At 37.9% G+C, this 22,369-nt stretch overlaps 4 protein-coding genes across 5 annotated transcripts; 3 read left to right on the forward strand and 1 right to left on the reverse strand.

Moving 5' to 3' along the window:
* Positions 1-46: 46 nt before the first annotated feature.
* Positions 47-1,493, forward strand: LOC133709944 (AP2/ERF and B3 domain-containing transcription repressor RAV2-like). The gene has a single exon (XM_062135906.1). The coding sequence runs from the start codon at positions 212-214 to the stop codon at positions 1,295-1,297; it is 1,086 nt and encodes a 361-aa protein (XP_061991890.1). The 5' UTR covers positions 47-211; the 3' UTR covers positions 1,298-1,493.
* A 4,267-nt stretch (positions 1,494-5,760) lies between these two features.
* On the forward strand, positions 5,761-10,832 carry LOC133709230 (methionine aminopeptidase 1B, chloroplastic). 2 transcript variants are annotated; one of them, XM_062134894.1, is made up of 11 exons: positions 5,761-5,963; positions 6,091-6,172; positions 6,505-6,742; positions 7,321-7,482; positions 7,587-7,628; positions 8,061-8,132; positions 8,339-8,418; positions 9,130-9,227; positions 9,681-9,728; positions 9,934-10,083; positions 10,449-10,832. In XM_062134894.1, the coding sequence occupies exons 1-10, from the start codon at positions 5,831-5,833 to the stop codon at positions 10,077-10,079; spliced, it is 1,101 nt and encodes a 366-aa protein (XP_061990878.1). In that variant the 5' UTR covers positions 5,761-5,830; the 3' UTR covers positions 10,080-10,083; positions 10,449-10,832. The 2 variants fall into 2 exon arrangements, with proteins under 2 accessions (XP_061990878.1, XP_061990877.1); XM_062134893.1 differs by having other exon boundaries at positions 5,763-5,963; positions 9,934-10,089.
* Positions 10,833-10,952: 120 nt separating this feature from the next.
* LOC133709231 (allene oxide cyclase, chloroplastic-like) lies at positions 10,953-12,087 on the forward strand. Its single transcript, XM_062134895.1, has 2 exons — positions 10,953-11,322; positions 11,410-12,087. The coding sequence occupies exons 1-2, from the start codon at positions 11,094-11,096 to the stop codon at positions 11,931-11,933; spliced, it is 753 nt and encodes a 250-aa protein (XP_061990879.1). The 5' UTR covers positions 10,953-11,093; the 3' UTR covers positions 11,934-12,087.
* A 3,737-nt stretch (positions 12,088-15,824) lies between these two features.
* Positions 15,825-17,599, reverse strand: LOC133712112 (zinc finger protein WIP6). The gene is made up of 2 exons (XM_062138192.1): positions 16,681-17,599; positions 15,825-16,601 (listed from the first exon to the last, which is right to left on the reverse strand). Exons 1-2 carry the CDS (start codon positions 17,035-17,037, stop codon positions 16,098-16,100), a joined length of 861 nt encoding a protein of 286 aa, XP_061994176.1. The 5' UTR covers positions 17,038-17,599; the 3' UTR covers positions 15,825-16,097.
* Between the last annotated feature and the right edge of the window lie 4,770 nt (positions 17,600-22,369).

Below are 22,369 nucleotides of genomic sequence, written 5' to 3' on the forward strand. Positions count from 1 at the left end.
ACCATGGCCACTTGGCCAGCACCTCCTATATATACTCAGTCTTCAAATCCCATTCCATCATATAACAGAACACAAAACACATACACACATTTTCTCTCTCTCTCTCTCTCTCTCTCTCTCTCTATTGCCCACATCAATAGTCAAAACCACATTCTCTTATCCTCCTCCTGCTCTTCTTCTTCTTCAGATATTCAAATTACAACTCAGAAACATGGATATAACAAGCAGCACAACAGATGAAAGCACAAGCAGTGAGCTCTCAATGTCAATTTCACCGCCTCCGAGACCAAACAACAAGCTCTCTTCTTCGCCGCCGCAGAGCCTCTGCCGCGTCGGCAGCGGCGCCAGCAGCGTCATTCTCGACTCCGAGAACGGAATCGAAGCCGAGTCCCGCAAGCTCCCGTCCTCCAAGTACAAAGGCGTGGTCCCCCAGCCCAACGGCCGCTGGGGCGCTCAGATTTACGAGAAGCACCAGCGCGTCTGGCTGGGCACCTTCAACGAGGAGGACGAGGCCGCCCGGGCCTATGACGTCGCGGCCCAGCGCTTTCGCGGCCGCGACGCCGTAACTAACTTCAAACCCCTAGCAGAGTCCACCGACAACGACGACGATGAAATCGAGGCAGCTTTCCTCAACTCGCACTCCAAGTCCGAAATCGTCGACATGCTGAGGAAGCACACTTACAATGACGAGCTGGAGCAGAGCAAGCGCAACTTGGGATTCGACGCCAACGGCAAGCGGCGGGCACGGGGCGAGAGCGGCCCAATGGGCCCGGACCGGGCCCCTAAGGCGCGTGAACAGCTTTTCGAGAAAGCTGTCACGCCCAGCGACGTGGGGAAGCTGAACCGGCTGGTCATCCCCAAGCAACACGCCGAGAAGCACTTTCCGCTGCAGAGCGGAAGCACGTGCAAGGGCGTGTTGCTAAACTTCGAGGACGTCGGCGGCAAAGTGTGGCGGTTCCGGTACTCCTACTGGAACAGCAGCCAGAGCTACGTGTTGACCAAAGGCTGGAGCCGCTTCGTGAAGGAGAAGAATCTCAAGGCCGGCGACATTGTGAGTTTCCAGAGGTCGACCGGGCCGGACAAGCAGCTTTATATAGATTGGAAGACAAGGAGCACCGGACCGAACCCGGTTCAGATGGTCCGGCTATTCGGGGTCAACATTTTCAAAATACCTGGGAGCGGCTCCCCTGGTGTGGACGCTCCTATTGGCTGCAATGCTTTGGGGAAGAGAATGAGGGAGATTGAATTGTTGGAATTAGAATTTAGCAAGAAACCAAGGATAATTGGAGCTTTGTAACATTTTTCTTCTGTTTTTTTTTCCTTAGTAGTTTGTGAAGGGGAAGGAGTTGGAGGACGGAGATGGGGAGACGTGTAGTTGCAAGTTGCAAAAGGTGAAGTTGTATATTACATGACCAAAAAAAAGCTGAAGAAAGCAAAAGCTTTCATTTGAAGTTTTTATAAAATTTTCTCCAAAGGAGGATTTTAACTGTCAATTTGATATTGTTCAACCTGTTTCTGTTGTTGGTGTAGCTTGGTGGCTTTTCTAGTTTGTTATTATGTTATGGTTTTCCAAAACATTATAGATCATTTCTCTTTGTTCACAAACTGATGTATGTTTGAGAAGGGAATGTATGGAAGGTTTTCCAAAACATTATAACTTTTGCTCCTGCTAAAAAAGTTAGACCTATAAAATTGGGGCTTCATTTGTCAAATGCGAATAATGAGCATTTTATCGATCGTCATAAGATTATTCGGGATGGTAAATTATTGGTTTTGGAATAGACAAACAAATCATTTTGAATCGTTCTTGGCTGGTCCCATGAAAACTTAATACTTCAAAATAGTGAAAATTGTAATTGAAACTTTATTCGTTTAATTTTTTTTTTGTTTTCTTTAAAAAATCAAGTCTGTTCCATTATTCTGATTAGATAGAAGTTCCAGACACTAAGTACACAACAGACAAATGGTTAACCATGCAAAGCTGGAAGTAGATCTGAATTAGAGATCTTCTAAATAGATCTCGGCTCGTTACAATGTAACGTTGGCTGAAGGGTACAAATCGAAGGCAGGATATTTGGAAAGCAACAATACCCATTAAGAATCCAATTGCATGATGTCTAAAAAGATCATTGTGGTGGGGTAGATATTATACATGAGATATGGAGCTGAATACGAAAGGAGTCTAACATTAAAAGATCATTATCAGATTCAATATCCAGTATGAACTTGTGGGTGTGTCTCAATACAAATAGAAATTAATCAAAACACACCCCGAGCCCTCATAACTTCATATTCATGTCCAAAATCCATGTGTTCAGGCCTAGAAGACAAACAGATACATGTACCAGATCTTTCACTATATAATGTGACAGCACAAATCATGATTATGTTCTCAGATTCACGAACCCGACCCGACGATAATGAACAAATCATGCAAGCGTCAAACGATAATCGTAGATTAAGTCTTCGGGTTATACTAATTAATTAGCTGCATGCAGGCTATAGAGTATAGACTGACACTAGCTCATTGCTCATGGTGGCAAATAAGAAAAGATCAAAATGGTACAGCAGTACTTGTGTGAATTATTAAACGGACGAAATTAGTATATCACATGCACAGTTTCAACAATTCTAATTAAATATGAATGGTCAATATATGCATTCACACATTCTCAAAAAAAAAAATTTAAATATATATATATATATATATATATATATATATATATATAATTTTTCTCAGTTGCGGACGTCCGTACCGAATTTTCGGTACGGATTTCCTGTTTTCGACCACTTTCCGGCCACATTTTTACATCTTAACCGTTCAGTTTTTAGGTTCTATTGTATAGATCACCTCTACAAAATTTCAGCCAATTTGGTAATCGTTAAGGCATCCAAAACTGCATTTTACACGAACGGACCGAATCTGTCAAACCGGAACCGTTCGTATTTATAATGGTAAATTGCAGTTTTGAATGACTTAACGATCACCAAATTGGCTGAAATTTTTCAGAGGTGATCTATACACTAGGACCTAAAAACTGAACGGTTAAGATATAAAAATGTGGCCGGAAAGTGATCGAAAACAGGAAATCCGTACCGTCCGCTCGGTACGGACGTCCGCACCTGAGACGGACTGATATATATATATATATATGCATTCACAGTAGATAGTGCCTCGATGGGTATTGTACGTACTACTATTTCTATAATATATCATTGTCTCAGGCTTAAAAACCACACAAGATGATTGACTTTTCGGAATTAATATTTGACGAGTTCAATGCAGAAGACTTTCGTACTTGTACAGAAAAAGAAATATTAGGATTTGTAATTAAGCAATATTATATATTACTTAATTACTTGTTGCTTAGCTTAATTAGTTAATGTATTATATGCATGGTTCCTCGTAACTTCCTCATAGTCATAGTTGCAAATATTTCTGATTATCTGAAGGAATATACAACCTACACCAGTGTCATGGTTGCTAGATATATCACAATCGAGATGCTTAATTATTACTTCATTTAGTGTTGATATATAATATGTGTGAGATTAATATATATTTGAATTGATCGTACTTTCAAACAATGGGGACTAGGTGGTGTTGTGGTGGTTAATTAATCACGGTTAGGTTTAGATCAAAATGATGGAAGACAAATTAACTCGGATTTAGAAGTTTTTAATTGAATCTAGCTATAGATCGAGGAGTGAGTGACCGAATTAATTTCTCAATCTGACTAGAAGAACACTACTAAATTCGAAACACATATCTAGCTAACTAGCTTTACAGTTTAACACCACATTGAACAAAATTTACGAGAATAGTATGAAAGACATCATGACAGGAAACAATGAATGTGTCCTTACACAGAATCCGTGATGTATCCAAAATTTATTCCCATCACGATCAAAATACCGACCAATCGATACATGATTCTCACACAGTCGCATAATTAAGCAGCATGCGTCGCCTTGATTATTGTTTCTTGCGAATTCTGTTTTACGATTACTTTGCCGTCATAATTATCTTGCATAACGTTCTTCTATGTTATTCCAAAAGATCATATCAAGGGAATTAGGTTAGGCTCATGATCGATGACTGACTTGGTCTACCCGCAGAGGGGCCAGCTGGAGATCGAGCTAGATTCTTTCGAGGATTAATCTCCAAGATGGTACGTGACAATAATAAAATCTAGCTCGCTTGGTTTCCCTAATTTGGTCGATGATCCTTGTACGTTTTGTCTCTCAGTCCCAGCAGAAACAGCTAGCTATATCAATGAAATAGTACCACGTTTTTTTTTTTTTTTTTTAAACCCTTAGCCCACCCCACCCTTACATATGTAAGTGAGAGTCGAACCTATGACCTTAACAATGTTGGAATTATAACTTACCAACAAGTCACAATTCACTTTGACAATGAAATGAAATAGTACCACGTACGCAGCTGTACGTGAGATATATCTGCGCCCATATAATTCACATGCACTCATAGTATGAAAGCTTTTCATATTCATATGAGTAATATGATTGAGTTTCGTGTTGAATTACTTTTCCTTTCTTTCACTCACCGACTTGGATAATAATCATAATATGAAGGCAAAGGCTTTGCAGGTAGCAGAAGAATCTTAAAGACTTTAAGCTAAAGCTGCTCAGACCAGTACCTACTACCGGTTAAAACGTCGACGTTGTGGCATGGCATCCATGTTTTTGTTTTGACTAAGCGTACCCGGTGTCGGTATCGGATAATATCGTAATTTATATGAACACAGATTGTCCAAGTTTAGCTATTGGTTGTAAGTCTCTCTGAATGAAACGTAGAGTTTATTGGTTAACTGTTTCTTAATTTTCTCCTTTGAATTTGTCATTGTCGTGATGTTGATTCTCCTAGTCAAGACTCGCTCAAAGTCTCATCCCTGTGTAGCAAAATACTATATATCCTTCCGTACATCCAAATTAATCTAGATTATTTACATATATACGTAGACATTAATATCTATATGTTTTGCAACTGAGATTAACTTAGAAAACTAACTAAAACACACATCTTAACTTTTGAATTGTTCTTGATGATGGTTTTTAATTACCCTCTCATAGTAAGATTGTTAGGAAGTTGTGTACGTAACTCAATCGTAAATGGAATTAAGCCTTCATTCACTCTTGAAGGCATATTCTTAGTACTAAATGTGTGCCCTATTATCAGAACTAAATATCCCTCGAGTTATGTTAGAGACGTCGACATGGCAATGGTGTGGTTCATATGATAGAGAGGTTTACAATCCGTGCAAGATGCTTTTTTTTTTTTTTTTTTAAATTTTAGTCAGAGGATTAATTGGCTCGTGTTTTGTATTGATCAAGACGGCTTTGATAATTTAAAAGCAAAAGTGAGGATTAATTTCATCATAGCCAAGAACTCAACAAACCCGATAAAAAGATTTTCCGACCCCTCTAATTATCAGATTTCGGTTTCATCTCTGTTCTAATCTGCTACCAATAACACTTGCGTGAGGTTCAGCCTTCGAGTTTTATTGGGCCATCGTCGTCTTATTTAAACATTCTAGCAATCTCCCACGTCCCCTATGTCTGGATCATTGGATTGACAATCACCATTTCATTTATCTTATCTTACCAATTCAAACCTATGAGAAGAAAGGAGGACTCGTCTCTTCCTCAAATTGGGCCTCCACCTTTACTATGATGGGCCAATGAAGCCCAGTATAATCTAAAGCCCGCAGCTCTCACCAGAAAGCAAATCCAAATCTCAAAAAAAAAAAACAGAATTCTAATTCCATTATCCTCACTCCCTCCTCCACTCTCTCTCGGCGTAGAGAGAATGGCCGCCGTCGCCGGTCTGCAACTCTCAGCTCCGGTCCACGGCCACGGGCACGGCCAGGTCGTACTAAGCTCAGCCAAGTCAACTCTCTTCATGGCGACCCCGCTCACATTTCCACTCTCCACTCCCTCCGGTTTGTCTCTGTTCCCTTTCACACTTTTCACCACCACCGCCACCGCCACCTGATTAAATCCTCTTTCTCCTTTTGAATTTCCTCCGTTTTGGTCCTTAATCGCCGTTTATGTGTTATCTATATCCAGGGAGAGCGTCGTTTTCTCGGAAACAACCCGTCGTTTTTGCTCGGAGGCTTTCAGGCTTGGAAGAGGCCATGAGAATCAAAAGGTACTCACCGTTTGCTTTTTTTTGGTTCTAGGTTTCTGATTCATCAAAACTCTAGTTCATTTCAAAGTAGATAAGTAACAGTTCATTTGGTGATGCGAAAATTCGAATAGAGTAGCCTGTAATAGTCACTTGAGTAGCAATTTGATACTTTTTTAGTGTTATAAGTTCGAAAGTAGAGTTGAAATATGATAGTGTGTTAGGTATATACATGAATGAAGCCATGATATAAAGTGTTTCATTCGAATTCACTCATTAATATTAATAATTGATGCTAAGAATGTTTGTCAATGATCTTAGTTGGCCTTGTTGGTTGATTGTTTGATACTGTGTAGATTACGCGAGAGTCAAGTTACGACAAAGGTTAGAAGAACGGTGCCATTGAGGCGTGGAAGAGTGTCACCGAAACTTCCTGTTCCAGATGACATTCCGAGGCCTCCTTATGCAGCTACATCTATACTGCCAGAAATTGCCAGTGACTATCAATTTCCTGGTTCTGAAGGCATTGCTGCCATGAGAGCTGCATGTGAACTTGCTGCTCGTGTCTTAGACAATGCAGGGAAGTTAGTTAGGGTGAGTTTGTGAACTAATAATGGTTAATATTTTGGCCTCTAGGTAGTCTCACTATGCTGAGTTTATTACAAAGCCTGCTGACTTCAACTCAGTATCAAAGTGCAGAGCCTTGCATGTGTATGCTTATTGTTCCTTTTTTTTTTTTGTGCATAATTTGACTTCTTAGGTCAGACACTTTCTGGCTCACAGTTCAGCATTGGGCTATATGAGTAGATTGAAATGCCAAATGCCAAAGGCCATGATTTTTCAGAACTGCTTAATTTTCAAGCAACATGTAAATAAATCATGATACATTAGGAAATTTTTTTTTTTTTGGAAAGTTGATGTTGATCACTTTTCATTCATCTTGGACTTTAAAAGTTGAATAGGTCCCTTAAGTTAGCACTGCTTTTTTATTGATCATCTTCATGTATCAGATGCTCAATTAACTTTCTTTCTGAACAATGAATGTCCTTTTGTTCTTCAATTTGGTACTTTTCCTTTGCAATTCTAACTATGACTATTCACCTTTGGTATTTTACTCTTGGAAAATTGATGCATTATTGGCATACTATTGACATGCCTTTTCGTCCTTTCAGCCTTCAGTAACCACTAATGAAATTGACAAAGCAGTGCATCAGATGATTATTGATGCTGGTGCTTATCCCTCACCTCTTGGATATGGGGGATTTCCAAAGAGTGTGTGCACATCTGTTAACGAGTGCATGTGCCATGGAATACCTGATTCTCGTCAATTACAGGTTCGGAATACTTTGCAAGGTGCTCCATGCACAGTACTCAAACCTTTCCTCACTAACTTTTTCTTCCTTGTGAATTACTCACTAATGATATTCTACTTTTGCAGGACGGAGACATCATAAACATAGATGTTACTGTCTACCTAAACGTATGTTCCTGATTTAATGATTTATAAGATTTTCATCTTAGCTCATTCCATGCTTAACCTACCGAATTTGATTTAACAAAATGATTTTATCAGTAATCTGTTCTAGTTATTACTGATTTACATAAAGAATCATATAGGTGTTACTGTATTTATAGAAAACTAAGTATATATTAGTTATCTGTAGTTTAATGTGTGAAGTCATTAAAATGAGTGGAATTTAAGACCTGAAAGGTGATCAATATTTGAAAACCTCACTTCATAATTGGATAATGAATAGCATGATTCAATCGGTGGGGTATTTCAGTGCATTGGCTGCTTTTATCATTGTCTGTTATTTGATAATGAATGTATGATCTTTGGTACAGTTTTTCTTCCTCATCAGAGGTGGAAGCTCAATTCTTATTCATACTCTGTTATGTCTTTCTGTAACAGGGATATCATGGAGACACATCAAAGACATTTCTTTGTGGGGAGGTCAGTGATAGTATGCAACGCCTAGTGAAGGTAAGCTTTTTTCAGCTTGGTATCATTGCAGCTTGTGGTTATTACCCCTCTGAACATGTGGAAAGTTGATTTTGTCATTCATGCCCATTGAATATTATTCTTGATATATGCTTGTCTGTTCTTTATGAAGATTTTATTTTTCCCACATGTAGAATCTATGCGTCACCTTAATTCATATATCGTCATTTTGTTTCTTTTGGTGGTAGGTAACGGAAGAGTGCTTGGAAAGAGGCATAGCAGTTTGCAAGGATGGTGCTAGCTTCAAGAAAATTGGAAAGAGAATTAGGTATTATTTCACTTATTCGTGTATGTTGGATAAGAAAAATTTTCTAGATATCTTTTAGATAATAAGTTCAATCCTCAACAAAAAGAATGTACCAAACTGTAAGCAGCATTCACAATGTCAGCTTTTGGATATAGATCTGTGTCGTAAGTGTGATGGCATGCATGATTTATGTTTTAAGTGTTTAGAGTTGAATAACAAAACAACAGTTTCTATGTGTGGTTTATATAATATTGAAATTAGCTACCTCGTGTGGCACTTCTGAAGGAATATTGTCGGTTTGCTTAACTACTTGAACATAAAGTCAAACCAAAGCTTTTGTTTGTACTGTATTAAATGATTATTTTTAAAATCATTATGTGGGTCATTCAGTGGTTATCTTCATTACTCTAATTCTCTGTCATTTTCTTGACTTTTATATTTGCAAGAAAAAGTAGCTTCTCTGAACACGCTATTATGATAGATGCTGGATACTATGAATTGTAATTGATAGAGTGAAAATGTGTATTGCATATGGTGAATGCTTATTTCACATCACGGCTGATTTCATAAATTCCTCTGTTAGTGTTAACATTGTATTTGGATCCTTTTCAGTGAACATGCTGAAAAATTTGGTTATGGTGTGGTAGAACGTTTTGTTGGGCATGGTGTGGGTACCGTATTTCATTGTATTTGGATCTGTTAGTGTTAACATTGTATTTGGATCCTTTTCAGTGAACATGCTGAAAAATTTGGTTATGGCGTGGTAGAACGTTTTGTTGGGCATGGTGTGGGTACCGTATTTCATTCTGAACCATTGATATTACATCACCGTAAGTGACTAGTTGATACTAACTTATTAGATAATCTGTTGCTAATTGTTGGGTTTTTATATCAGGAGGCAATGAACTACTTATATATGGTTACTATACCAAGACATTATAAGACATTTTTATCCCATTGCGTAACATCGATAGGTAGGATTTGTGTCTTAAAAGAACAGCTTCTTAAGAATAATCTAATCAATGCACCACCAGCCTCAAAGGTTTAAGCGATATACATATCACACATGATGTGATGGTTGGGTGTCAGATATATCATATATGTAAATATAAACAAATGATTGATGTGGAAATGTGGACTGGAAAAATCTCTTATCTCCCCTATGTCCTTTTTCTTGCTTTGGGCAGGGGGGATGCAAGTTTTTTTGTAGCCTGCTAATCATTCTCCTTTGAATTAATAACTCTCGAGTAATCTTTTGTATCTAATTCTCACATCTTTTACAGGCAATGACCAGTCTGGTAGCATGGTTGAAGGTCAAACATTTACTATTGGTGAGTGCAGTTTGTATTACATAATACACAAAGAATTTACTGAAGGCGACTCATTAAACTAGTATGATGGCTACAACATAGAATTTACCTTGTTGGAACCATAAATATTATAACCAGAAGCACAAAAGTTACGGAGTGAGCAGTAGAACTTTGATTTATGAATCCTTATTCCATCAATGTCTCTCTCTTTTTATATTTACTGCAGAACCCATCCTTACTATGGGAAGCATTGAGTGCGTAACATGGCCAGACAATTGGACAACTCTAACCGCCGATGGTAGCCCTGCTGCGCAGTTTGAGCATACCATTCTGATTACTAGAACTGGTGCTGAAATTTTAACCACATGTTGATATGGTAAAGGTATTTCCCCTTTTCTTTAATATTTCATCATAGTCAGAAGTCTTGCATATATAGTAGAAAACTAGAAACGAAATGAGTTTCCATTCATCTTCTTTTCTGTTAGATACTTGGATTCATGTAATAATTAATCCCAAATTGAAGTCTCCTCAAAATTAGAATATATTCCCTATTCAATACCCAACATGCAATGCATCAATGAAGCTGAATCGAAAAAAAAAAAAAAAAAAAAAGCATCAATGAGGCCAGTGACAGAGAGGGATAAAGAGATAAAGTTTTATATTTAGACATGAGAAGGTTTGACCCAACTTTCTCAGTAATTCCAATTTGATTTGGTACATGCCCTTTTCAATTTTATGCAGGTCCTTTGGCCGGTTAGTAAAAACCAGCAATGTCGTGTCGGGATTTTGAAAATGCAGCCTCAAATTCCATTACTCACCGTCCAAGTCTCCGTGACGGTGTGAAGCTTCGGCCAATCAACACGTGTTCCTTCCGGCAGATTTCTGGTGTATATATAATTTCAGCGCTAGTGAATTTTCCCACCTGAATCAGGCACCCTAGTCAAACCTTCGAAACATTCAAGTCTGATTGCCTATTTTGTTCGTGCTTGCTATGGCATTATGTGGTAATGTAGCTGGAATTGCTTGACATGTAGATTGGTCAATATAATTCTGTAAAGATTGAAGAACATTGACTTTTCAGAGACTTTGGAAATTAGCTCAAGTGAGATTGGATTCATTGGAATATTGGATTGGGAAGTCGCAACAATTTTATTTGAAAAAGACCAAGAAGAATCCACGTGGGAAACACTATACTACCGACCCCGTCCGTCATTTTTTTTTCAATTTTTCATTTAGTACTACCACGTTTTCAACACCATTATTATTAAGAACTATTCCTATTATATAACCCCCACCTACATCCCCATTCAGTGTATCTATCATCTTCAACCTCTTTAACTTCCAGATCAAAAGCTTAGAAACTGTCTTAGACTTCTATTCTTTCCCATGGCGTCTGCAAGTTTTCTGAAAGCCATTTCTTCTCTGTATCTCTCCAATCCAATCAAGTCTGCTTCACCTTCTCAAACCCAAAGATTGTTGGGTTTCAATCTCTCACACTCCTTCCCTACCCTCAAATCCACACCAACCCACCAAACCTTCTCAAACTCGAAGAACTTCACCACCGAAGCCTTCTTCGGCCAGAAGCAGAAGACTGCAGAGCCCTCTTCAAGACCCAGTAAGTACTTTTCTCACTAACCCTTTTCGGATCATCTAATTTATACTGATCTCTGTTAAATTTACATGATGCTTTCATTTGTTTCAGCAAAAGTTCAAGAGCTAAATGTGTATGAGATGAATGAGCGAGACAGAGGCAGCCCTGCATACTTGAGATTGAGCAAGAAAGAAGTCAACTCACTCGGAGACCTAGTCCCATTCAGCAACAAGATCTACTCCGGTGACTTGGAAAAGAGGCTGGGGATCACAGCAGGCATATGTGTGCTGATCCAAAACGTGCCGGAGAAGAAAGGGGACCGGTACGAGGCAATCTACAGCTTCTACTTCGGGGACTATGGCCATATTTCAGTTCAAGGAGCCTATTTGACCTATGAGGACACCTACTTGGCTGTGACTGGTGGATCTGGTATCTTTGAGGGTGTGTATGGACAGGTGAAGCTGAAGCAGATTGTGTTCCCCTTCAAGCTGTTTTACACGTTTTATTTGAAGGGTATTGCTGATTTGCCGGCTGAGCTTACCGGGAAGCCGGTAGCGCCGTCGCCTACCGTTGAGCCGTCTCCGGCGGCCAAGGCCACAGAGCCTCAAGCAACTGTTAAGAACTTCACCAACTGAGAGTGGAAGGTGGAACTTCAAAATCTAAATTTTTGTGATGTATTTTCCATTTAGTGCTAGATTTGGGGTCTCTTCATCCCCTGTGTTTTTGTTTATGTATTTGAGAAACTTCAGCCTCCATCAAGTTAAAATTACAGTCTAGTATGAATACTAATGGAACTCTCTAATGGTGCCATTTCTTTGGTCATCAAGATCAACTCGAACAATGCAACTCTTTTTTGGTGGGATCAGAGAACGGTAATCAGGGAAGCAGCTTCAAAGAATAGGAAGAACCTGTTAACTAGAAAACCGGAACAACGTAGTTTCTAAGAAGTGACTCGGCCCACTTTCCATTTTGCTGTATTGTCCAAGCTCAGGCTGGCCCATTGGGCCTTGTCAGATTTACTCTTTACCAGCCTCTCAGCCTCTTTTCTTACTTCAACAAATGCTTTTTTTTTTTTTTTTTATTTCCTATCAGAAACACGCACGTCAGAAAAAAAGAGAAACCGAGCAATGTTTTTGTCCGAAGCAAATTTCTATTTAGTGAAAGCAAAGTTACATTACGATGAAGATGAAGAATCAACGTACATGGCAATGTTACATCTCCAAGAAAATGTAGCTAATTGATGTGCTATATTATTAAAACATCTAGGCAGGCACACAAACATTTCGGAACAAACTCTGCAAATTCTTGAGCTAGGATATGCTAGGCTAGGGGCCTAGGGTTATTCTCATGACGATTACAAACAACGTCCTGCGCATCAGATTTCACTACAATGGATGAGAAGCTAACTCAAGCGCCATTTTGATCTAGTATGAGATGTGTTAGTAAGTTAAAAAAGAAGAAAGAGAAAAGAAAGGTCGGGATGCTTTTAGGCTTTTAGCGCATTTCCAGCCATAAAGAACTGTTCTTCGTCTTTCAACTGCTTGTGCCTGGCTAGCGTGACTGAAGTCTTTACAAAGGAATAAAGATCCAAGTCACAAATTGACAACTACAAGACGACAGATCGTTTTCAATTCCACCTCACAAACACCTTTCAGTTTCACAGATGAAGAAAGTGAAATTTTACACTACAGAAGTAACAAATATTCTCAAATCCGTCCTAAAACTCTTTTCATTTTACTAATCTCTTCAATAAGGAAAGGAGCTAAATTTACGTGACTTTGTTTTTACCGGTTGATGCATTAAAAGCTCCTCCGGACCTCAGGTATATGTATTCAACTATTCATTACACGCTGGAATCGAATCCGAAAAGATCTAAAATTTGATGATTATGTCCAGTCTCCACAGGCTCATAATTCATATAGCAGTAGCAGATCGATACATAATAATTTAATATCAGCTAAGATTCAAGGTTCAGAATAAGTACGTCCGAAATGTTGAATTATCATATATATTTATGGTATCAACTTGATGATCTTATTCATTGTCGAATGATCTGCTAGCTAGCCAATTCATATTCATAAATATAATATCAAGGCTCACATGCGAATCTAAACGAGAGAGAGAGAGAGAGAGAGAGAGTGCAGCGTCATCATATATGATCAGAAGCCTGCGCGCCTGCCTGGGTGCCTGGTTATATATGTGTGAAGATTCAAGTTTTGTACTCTGGACACTTTTATTTGGAAGCAGTCTTTTTCACTGTGGGTAAATAACTCTGGGTAACTGCAGAGCTGACAGAGTAAAATTGACAAAGTGGGAAACATAATATATAGCATGTCTAAAAGCAAAGCTTTTTCTGCTTAGCATGAATATGGTGGAGCCTCATTTTCGAAGATCCATGTTTGCAGTGACAAACAGATTCACTTCAAAATGTTTAACAAGATCTTAATAATTTTAATTTTATATATGTATGCAGGCAAACAAGCCTCGGATCTTAAACCCCAAAGTTCGATCTCTCTGCACAAATATTTAACTAATTAGTAAAAGCATTGATTTATTAATTAGGTTCTAGAATCTTAGACCAAAGTCCTTATGTTTTTACCTTGTGTAACCCTTATCGGAGACATGAACGCAGCGCAAAATACATGCACAGACGCACAGATCAGACACGACTAATTAGTTTATAATTAACTGAAAAATTATAGTAAAATAACCACCTAATTAATTACCCTGGTAATTAATTTCGCATGATGAATCCATGCATGCAAGGGCAATTTGAAGTGGCCAAAAAGGAAAACGAAAGGATCGAGGCTGAAACATAACATGTAGAAAAATGGTAATAAAGCCAAACAAAAAGGGACCATATTGATACTTAGTACTCATTATTACTATTCCATACACAGAATTTAGATTGATAGACAGAGACGGAGTCGACAGTGCGAGAGAGAGATAGGGTTGGGTTAATCAATTTAAAGAGAGCAAAGCAAAGCAGAAGAGAGAAGCAGAGGGAGTCTAAAAATGTTTCGTAATGATCTGTTTGTAGTTGTTCTGAAAAGGAAAAAGGTAGAGCTCTTCTCTATTGGGCGAAACCCCAAATACAGTAGTAAGTTTTACCAGTGGTCCATATCCATACCCTAGCTAGGTCACTGACACATAAGTTTTACCAGTGGTAGTACAAGCAAGTGAAGCTCATACACACTCATAGTACTCGGACCGGGCTAGCTAGGTATTAGTTAATAATGTATGATATATATTGAAGCTAGGGCTAAAGATATACATAAAGCCATGTATCAACAGTAGAATCTGTGACTCTCTACTGTGTCATTGTCTGCATGTATATCTGCCCTCTTCTCTGCACTCGCTGACCACATTCACGACTTCAATGTCGACTCTGTTCATTTGTGTGGATTGATATGTATGAGTTATGGTAAGGACAGTGGCGGATTGGGACGAAATGTTTTCCCCAGAGTTTAGTCTCCAGTTTTTGACTGTATTTTATCGAATACTTTGTCTAATAAGTTGAAGTCTATCTTCACCAAAAATACAAAAGGGTTTTGACACATTTTAGAGAACATCTCATCCTATATTTTGATTAAGTTGAAGTATGTCTAGCTACCTTAGAAATACATGATAGGATTATTCCTCAAAGGTGAGAGTCCTGCTTTCTCTTATATACATTGGAAAGTATAATTCACACTCTTTATTTTACAATCTACACTTCATGTTTTATTTTTCAGTAACTTAAATTTTGTCTTTTTATAGTGTGAATTGTAACAATGTGATATAAAGATACAAAAAAAAGAAACATGAAGTGTGGATTGTAAAATAAGGAGTATGAATTTCACTCCTCTATACATTCATCATTGAGCGCGGGTGCCGTGTGCATAAAAATTAAACTCACTTATAGAAAACATGACACAATAATTGATCATACATAATTGTTAAACGAGGATAATACCAATTCAGCATTTTGTGGAGATACAAGCATACAACTCCATACTCACTCCCCTTCTGTTGTACTTAATTGTTGAAGGAAACAAATGCGTAGTGAATGACATCAGTTTCAAAAAATTTATATCTCAAATAATAACTACTCCTACTTGATCTATTTGAGACATTTTATCGAGCGAACCTTCTTGATTATAGAGAACTACTATAAGAGTAACTCCAACAACTTTAAATTTTAGGAAAAAATAAACATTCTTTTGCTCAAACAGATTCCCTATAACTATCCCCATTTTAGGGATAATGAGGAAAGAAAAAACAAAATTTCCTAAATTTACAACAATCTCTAAAATTTTAAGCAACAATTATAGAGATTTTAGAGATTGGTGTAAAACAGGAAATAAGTTGGAGTTGGAGAATAAAAATTGCCTAAAATTTTGACTTTTACTTCCCTATAATACAAAAATTATAAAGAAGCCGTTGGAGTTGCTCTAATTAAATGGATGATTAAAGGATATGGGTGCGACTAGAGTTAAAACAACGTGAAAAGATGAATAATAAAAGGAAATATGAGATCTCCGAGAGGTAGATACTTGAATTAAAGGATTGAACTGCCACTTCCAACATTAAATGCATAGGACCTTGGCTATCATACTATTTGTCATCTTCTTCTCGCTCCCTCTTTCTCTCTCAGTCTCATAAACACACAAGAGACGGACACAGACATTCAGACTGTCAATTAAGTAGTCCTCACCAAACTAAATCTAATTAATTACACCATATCCAAAACAATTAGCCAACTCCAACTAGTCCCATACTCCTACTGCATCCCATTATAATGTCTTAACTTAGCTTAATTAATAGTTAAAATAAACAGACCCAACTCCATGATGCTGACCTCCTCCATTAGTGTCCCTGCTTTCGTCATTATCATCCTCATCCTCTAGATCTTCTTCTTCATCCTCCTCAGCTTCAGCGCACAGCTCCACAGCGTACTGCGCGTGGCCATCACCGAAACTCCTCACGTGGTCCTTGAGGGACCTTTTGTGCTTGAAATCCGAGCCGCAGATGCAGAACCAGAGCTTGCCGCAGTTCTTCTCGTGCGTTCTCCAGTCTCCTCTCACCGCAAACGGCTTGCCGCATTTGCGGCAACCGAACGGCTTCGTCCCGTGCTTCCTCTTGTAATGTGTCTGCAGAGTTCTGAAGTCTTTCAGCGGCCTTGACCTCGGGTGGTCTATGTTATTCCTGCAGCCCTCGGCGCAGCAGTAACATGGAAGACGGAGTATGGATGAAGATGGCTTCGTTCCCCTCAACGATTCTGGTCCCTTCCGGTACTGCGAGCCGTGCCCCCACATATGCATCTAATGAAACACGAGGAACAATAACAAGTAATTAATTTATTTATCGTTTCATTATGAGGCCGGATTAGCGTGATCTCACCTGCATGTTGTTGTATCTGTTGAAGGTTTTGCCGCAGACGGGGCAGGAGAACTGAGTTGGGCCGACGAGGATTTGCGCTGGAGAAGGGATCCAGTACTGGCCTTCCATAGGAGCACCAATGCGAACATTGTTGTTGTTGTTGTTGTTGTTGCTTGAAGGTCCAGAAGTGGTAAAGGGCTGCCCAATGTGAAGGGCTACTGTGACACCATCCTCATGGTTTGTGCTATAATTAGGGTTTTGATGGTGAGGCTGGGTAGATGAGGAGGAGGATGATTGTTGGATGTGGCGGTGAGCTGGCTGTCCGGGAGGGCCGAGAGTGAGAAAAACCGAGTCGTCTTCATCTTCTTGGTGATGCATGGTAGCTAGGTGTTTGTTGGATGACAAAGAGAGACCGGAGAATAAGATAAATGAGAGAAAGAGAGCTAGCTAGGAGGAGGAGGCATAAAACAATCCAGATTTAATGTTGGGATCGTCTTTTTTTTATCTCACTATTTTCAGGCGCAGGGAAATCCTAGCCAAGCTAAAGCTATAGGTAGATAGCTATTATATATAATGTCAAAATCTATCACTCAAATGAGAGAGATTGGTTGTGCTTGGGTTGAGAGCGAGAAAAGTTGCACGTGTAGAGGAGGAATACATTTGATTATATGTGCGTTTTAGGTTTTGGCGTGTTTGGAAACAAGAGGAGACAAAGACCAGCAAAGGAGGAGAGTAATGCAATATATGCATAGAACAGCGTACCAATATTCATTCATTACCAATACCACTCTCACTCGCTTTGCTCCAAATAATGCTCGATTCCCAACTCTCTCTCTATCTGTAAGCTTTCTCTCTCTTTTCATTTCGTTTATATGAATATAGTAATCTGATCTCTGCCCTTACTTACTCTGATCTCTAAAAGACTCTCTTTCAGTCTCTATCTCTGTCTCTCTCTCTCTCTCTCAAACCCAAAAAGGAGAGAGAGAGAGAGTCATAGATAGGGAGATATATATATGCAGAGATGGACACAGAAGGTAGGCATGGAGAACTGTAGACCGGAAGGCATGAGTTTTCTTTTCCCAACTTTTGTTATTAAAAGAGAGACGGTGATGATAGTGATAGTAATTTTGGTGGGAAAGGGACATTACCACTTACCACATCCCCAGTTTATTTATCACTTAAAATTACCAATTACCAAAAATACACTGATTCCTGGGACCAGAGTGTTAATCAATTACATGAAAATGCATATCCAAGTTTATGTTATTGTGGTACAATTTTTTGAAGGGCGAAACACTGAGATTGTAAAAGAGAGCTCACTAACATTATGAGTGCTACTGTGACTACTGTCCCTCCTGCTAAAGGTAACTAATATACGTTTGTTGATCATCTGCTCTCTCATGTTGATTATGTACCTATATACTTTTCCTTTTCTTTTTTGCTGGGATGGGGCCGGGGTACATATTTTTTTGCGAATCTTAGACAAAATGCAAGCATAAGTGCCATCATTGTACATAATTGAACAAAAAACTCAATGTTGGCTAAAAAGTGAAGATATCTTTGTCTTCCCCAACTCCAAACTCAAAATCATCTACACCTTAAATTGTCTCAAAATGCTACTTTAAACATACACCTATCACTTTTCGGGATATTCTATAGTCCTTTTGAGTATTGATAATCCGAAGTCGGGAGCTGTTTGATTAGCTAATTATATAGGGCATACCATAAAATTACACTAATCTAATGGTTTTCCGCTTAGTATAGAATTTTTCCTATGTATTTTTTTCATAAATAATAGTTAACACTACATACTTTATTTATTACAGTAAGCAATGATAGTAGAATAGTAGGGATACTAAAACTCCAAAGCTGGGAGCTGTTCATTAGCTAATCGTATAGGGCATACCATAAATATTTACTAATCTAACGGTTTCCCGCTCAGTATAGTATGTACTTTTTTTTCCATATAATAGTTAGCACTACATATTTTATTTGTTATAATAAGCACTAATGGTAGATTAGTAGGAGATAAAAACTCTGTCAATAAGTTTTGCAGAAATAATTTGCTAAAGCATTTACAAAACTAGTGCGTATATACACACAAATGAATGGATGTACTGGTTTTGTACACACACATTGACACACATATATATTGCAATTTATTTATCTTGTTTATTTGTTTAGTATCATCATTTTTGGTACATTAATTAATGGGCCATCCAGAGAAGTACTACAGTTTGACTAGATACGGCCCAAAACAGAAAACTTAAATGGAATAGAAATATAAAATTCAAACCATCCCATCAATAGTGATCTCACCACATGGATTAAAACACAGATGGTAAAAACGCTATCGATCATTGCGCTTCTTCCCAAAGAAAATAAGGACTATACTGGCAAAAGGTCTAGTAAAAAGCACTACTAGGTTTGATCACCTCCACTTTTAACTTTAAAGTTGCTTATCAAGACTAAGAGACCACTGGGTGATGATGACTAAACCTCGCTAACAGAAAAGCAGAAGACAAGGGTAATTTGCTAAAACCCTAGATCCAGCTGGGAGGCTATATATACATATGTAGATGACAATTTGATGGTACTTTTGCACATGAAATTGCTATGCTGATTAGTTGATAGCTGATTGTGTACTTCTATCTCTGAGACTCTGAGAGACAAAGGCCAAGTTCTACATGTGGGATAAGAACCCTTTAATCTTCATCCACCCTTTTTGCTTTTTCTACCCAGAAATGTAGTGGGAAAATGGATTTTGAGTCTTGACCATTAGTCATAGATACCCCCCCAAGCCCTAGCCCTAGCTATAAGGACTACTATATATTGAGAGTAATAAGCAGTTCTTTTTGTACAATTTGAAATGGGCAATAACTATAACTTTGAAAGTTCAAACAGTCCACGTACACTTTGGTCCATACTAGAATTTTCGTTTTGCTTTAATAATTCATGGTTCATGTGCATTATTATGAATCCAAGGCTTTTCTAATATATAGTGGTGCATGCAAGTACTCCTAGTCACTAGTATCTGTATTGAATGACATGTGCTAGCTATAGAATTGAAGATGGATGAATTGAGACTTTGAGAGACAAAGTGTTGGTCACGCATGAGTGTTGCCTTGTGAAAATTTGTCTATGCGAGACTTGAATGTAGGAAAGACAAAGTAAAAGTTTCCAATTCTTCGTCTTGTCTGAAAAAAGAAACTGGGGAAAAGTTAAGAGTGGTATCTGATCAGACTTCATAGCCGCCCCCATTGATCTGTCAATCACACACAGAGAGAGCCCTGATTCAATAGCTAATTAACTACTGTTCAAATGGCAGTGCCAAACTCTATCATCAATCACAACACTGCTTAACAGTCAAGATTTTATTTTTTGACTCCACCCCAGTTCCAAAGAAGATCGAGGAATCTATAGCTGCAGTTCAGTGCCTCTGTGTATGGTACTACTGTTCATATTTGAAATTTCTGACTGGGTATTAGGTTTCGAAGACTCTGGAAATATGCTATCTTTGAGTGATTTTTCTCTGTTAAAAAAGAAAAAGAAAAAGGAATTAGCTCCCAATTCTGATCGTAAATATACATAGAATATTTTGATATTCAATTCTGATTGTGTACGTACCTTACACCAGTGTGAAGAGAATCCTTGCAATTTAAAATTCCAAACCTTTGTTTCCATGCCATGACAACGGATCTAGCTAGGTGTGTGTGTGTGGGTTGTTGTCGTCATCCGTTATAGTAATCCCATTAGTCATAGTCTCATGTCGACTCTCATCTCAGCAGCCATCTTCACAAAAAACAGTCGACAATAATATGAGACTAAATGCATGCCTGTCCCATTAGCCATACTGCCATTCCATATATCACAGATTTCTGTTTCAAGACTAAATATTTCCGTTCAGCTGGCTTAAATATAAACCAACTATACATTATTTTGATGGGTAGAAACCAAATGTAAGAAGTGGAACGCACAAATGTTAAAAAAAAAAAAAAAAAGTGTTATGTGAATACAAATAACTTAATTCGATCCAACAACCATTGTAGCTCAAAAGTGGCTGCCCTACTTGTTCAACATCTGTCGGTAACATCGATAAATCTTCAATGTGGTAATTTTGTCCATCTTTAGTCCCATAGAAGCTTCTGACATTAACTGACTTGATGTAATGGCGCCAACATTTGCTTTGGAGTGATCTACACACTATGCCAATAACCTCATCAGACGACCAACCATGACCGTTGTCTGATATGCAAAAAATCTATCGTCTAGTAAGCTGATATCTTATTGACATTCAGACGACGGGTAAAGCCTGATGAAAGACACCTAAAAAAAATCTGTCATTTGAATGTGCTTAAATATGCACAAATTGTAAGTATATGTGGTTAGATATGAAATAGAACAACAGTCAAATGTTGTTGTTGTCAAACTCTGGCAACAAACTTTACAAATAATCTATTGTCTGTTTTAATTAGGGCTGTCACTTGGTCGGTTCGAATCAGTACGGTTATAGGTATTACCAACTTCAAAACCAAAGCTTTCGGTTTCAAAATTGAGTTACCAATTACCAACCAAAATTTTCAGTTTTTAATCATATCTACCAAATTCGGTATTTCAGTTTTCGGTATTACCAACTTTAGAACAACTAATTCTTTGTAATATAAATTAGAATGAACAAAATTAGGTTTTTTAATTTTATAACCGTAAACTTCGTATTCATATACTAATCATAGCTTTCTTTTGTATATATGACATCAAATTTTAGCCATTTTCAATAAAACTAGGTTATTTAACCATCTTGGACTAGGTTACTCAAAATACATGTACTATTAATGTAGTATATTGAGTAATGTTCATACTATTATGAAAATTTTTATGTTTATTTCTTAATATACATGTATGTGTATTGAAAATCATAGTATATAAAGCTAATATTTAGATAATCGGTAGATTCGGTATTTACCAAAACCAAACCAACTTTTTCAGTAATTTTCGATTTCGGTTTTATAGGTCTCGGTTACCAAAAAGTCGGTTTACCAAACCTAAAGTATCGGTTGGTATTCGGTCGGTTTGGTAATTATCAAACCAAGTGGCAGCCCTAGTTTTAACGCAAGACGACAATAAAATGTGGTCTGAATGTATAGAATTTCCATGTTTCTTTGCCAAATCTGTTGTGTGAACTTTATTGAAACAACATCCACTATTAGTTATCTATTGTGTCTCTTGTTGTAAAAGGACAGTTAAATGTCCTTTGAATGTGTAGATGTTTGAAGTGTCTTTGGTCTTTCTGTTGTCTGTACTTGTTTCAAACAACAATTGTTGGTAACTTTCTATTATTTAATATTATTAAAAAAGACATATATATAACTTCCAAATTTTTTTTTTTTTTTTTGAAGAATATCATGTCGATATATATTAATACTCAGGCCAGAAGGGATCATTACATATCCTCCCTCTACCATCTCTAGGTAGATAAAGAGTTTGTGGAAAAACCACATCGATACATAGATTAGGTCCGATCATTTGACGGTACCCATGCTCACTTATTCAAGAAAGCCTATAAACTATGAAACAAACCACAGTAAATAGGCACCAAACTAACACAAGAGTGCATAGCTTCCTAAAAAAAGGAAATTATTTAGAAAGAAAAAACTAACTAAATAAGAGCCCAAATGGTAGGCCTAGGGCTCACCCTAGACCTAAGTCACTC

This window comes from Rosa rugosa, chromosome 5, assembly GCF_958449725.1.
Source record: "Rosa rugosa chromosome 5, drRosRugo1.1, whole genome shotgun sequence".
NCBI lineage: Eukaryota > Viridiplantae > Streptophyta > Magnoliopsida > Rosales > Rosaceae > Rosa > Rosa rugosa.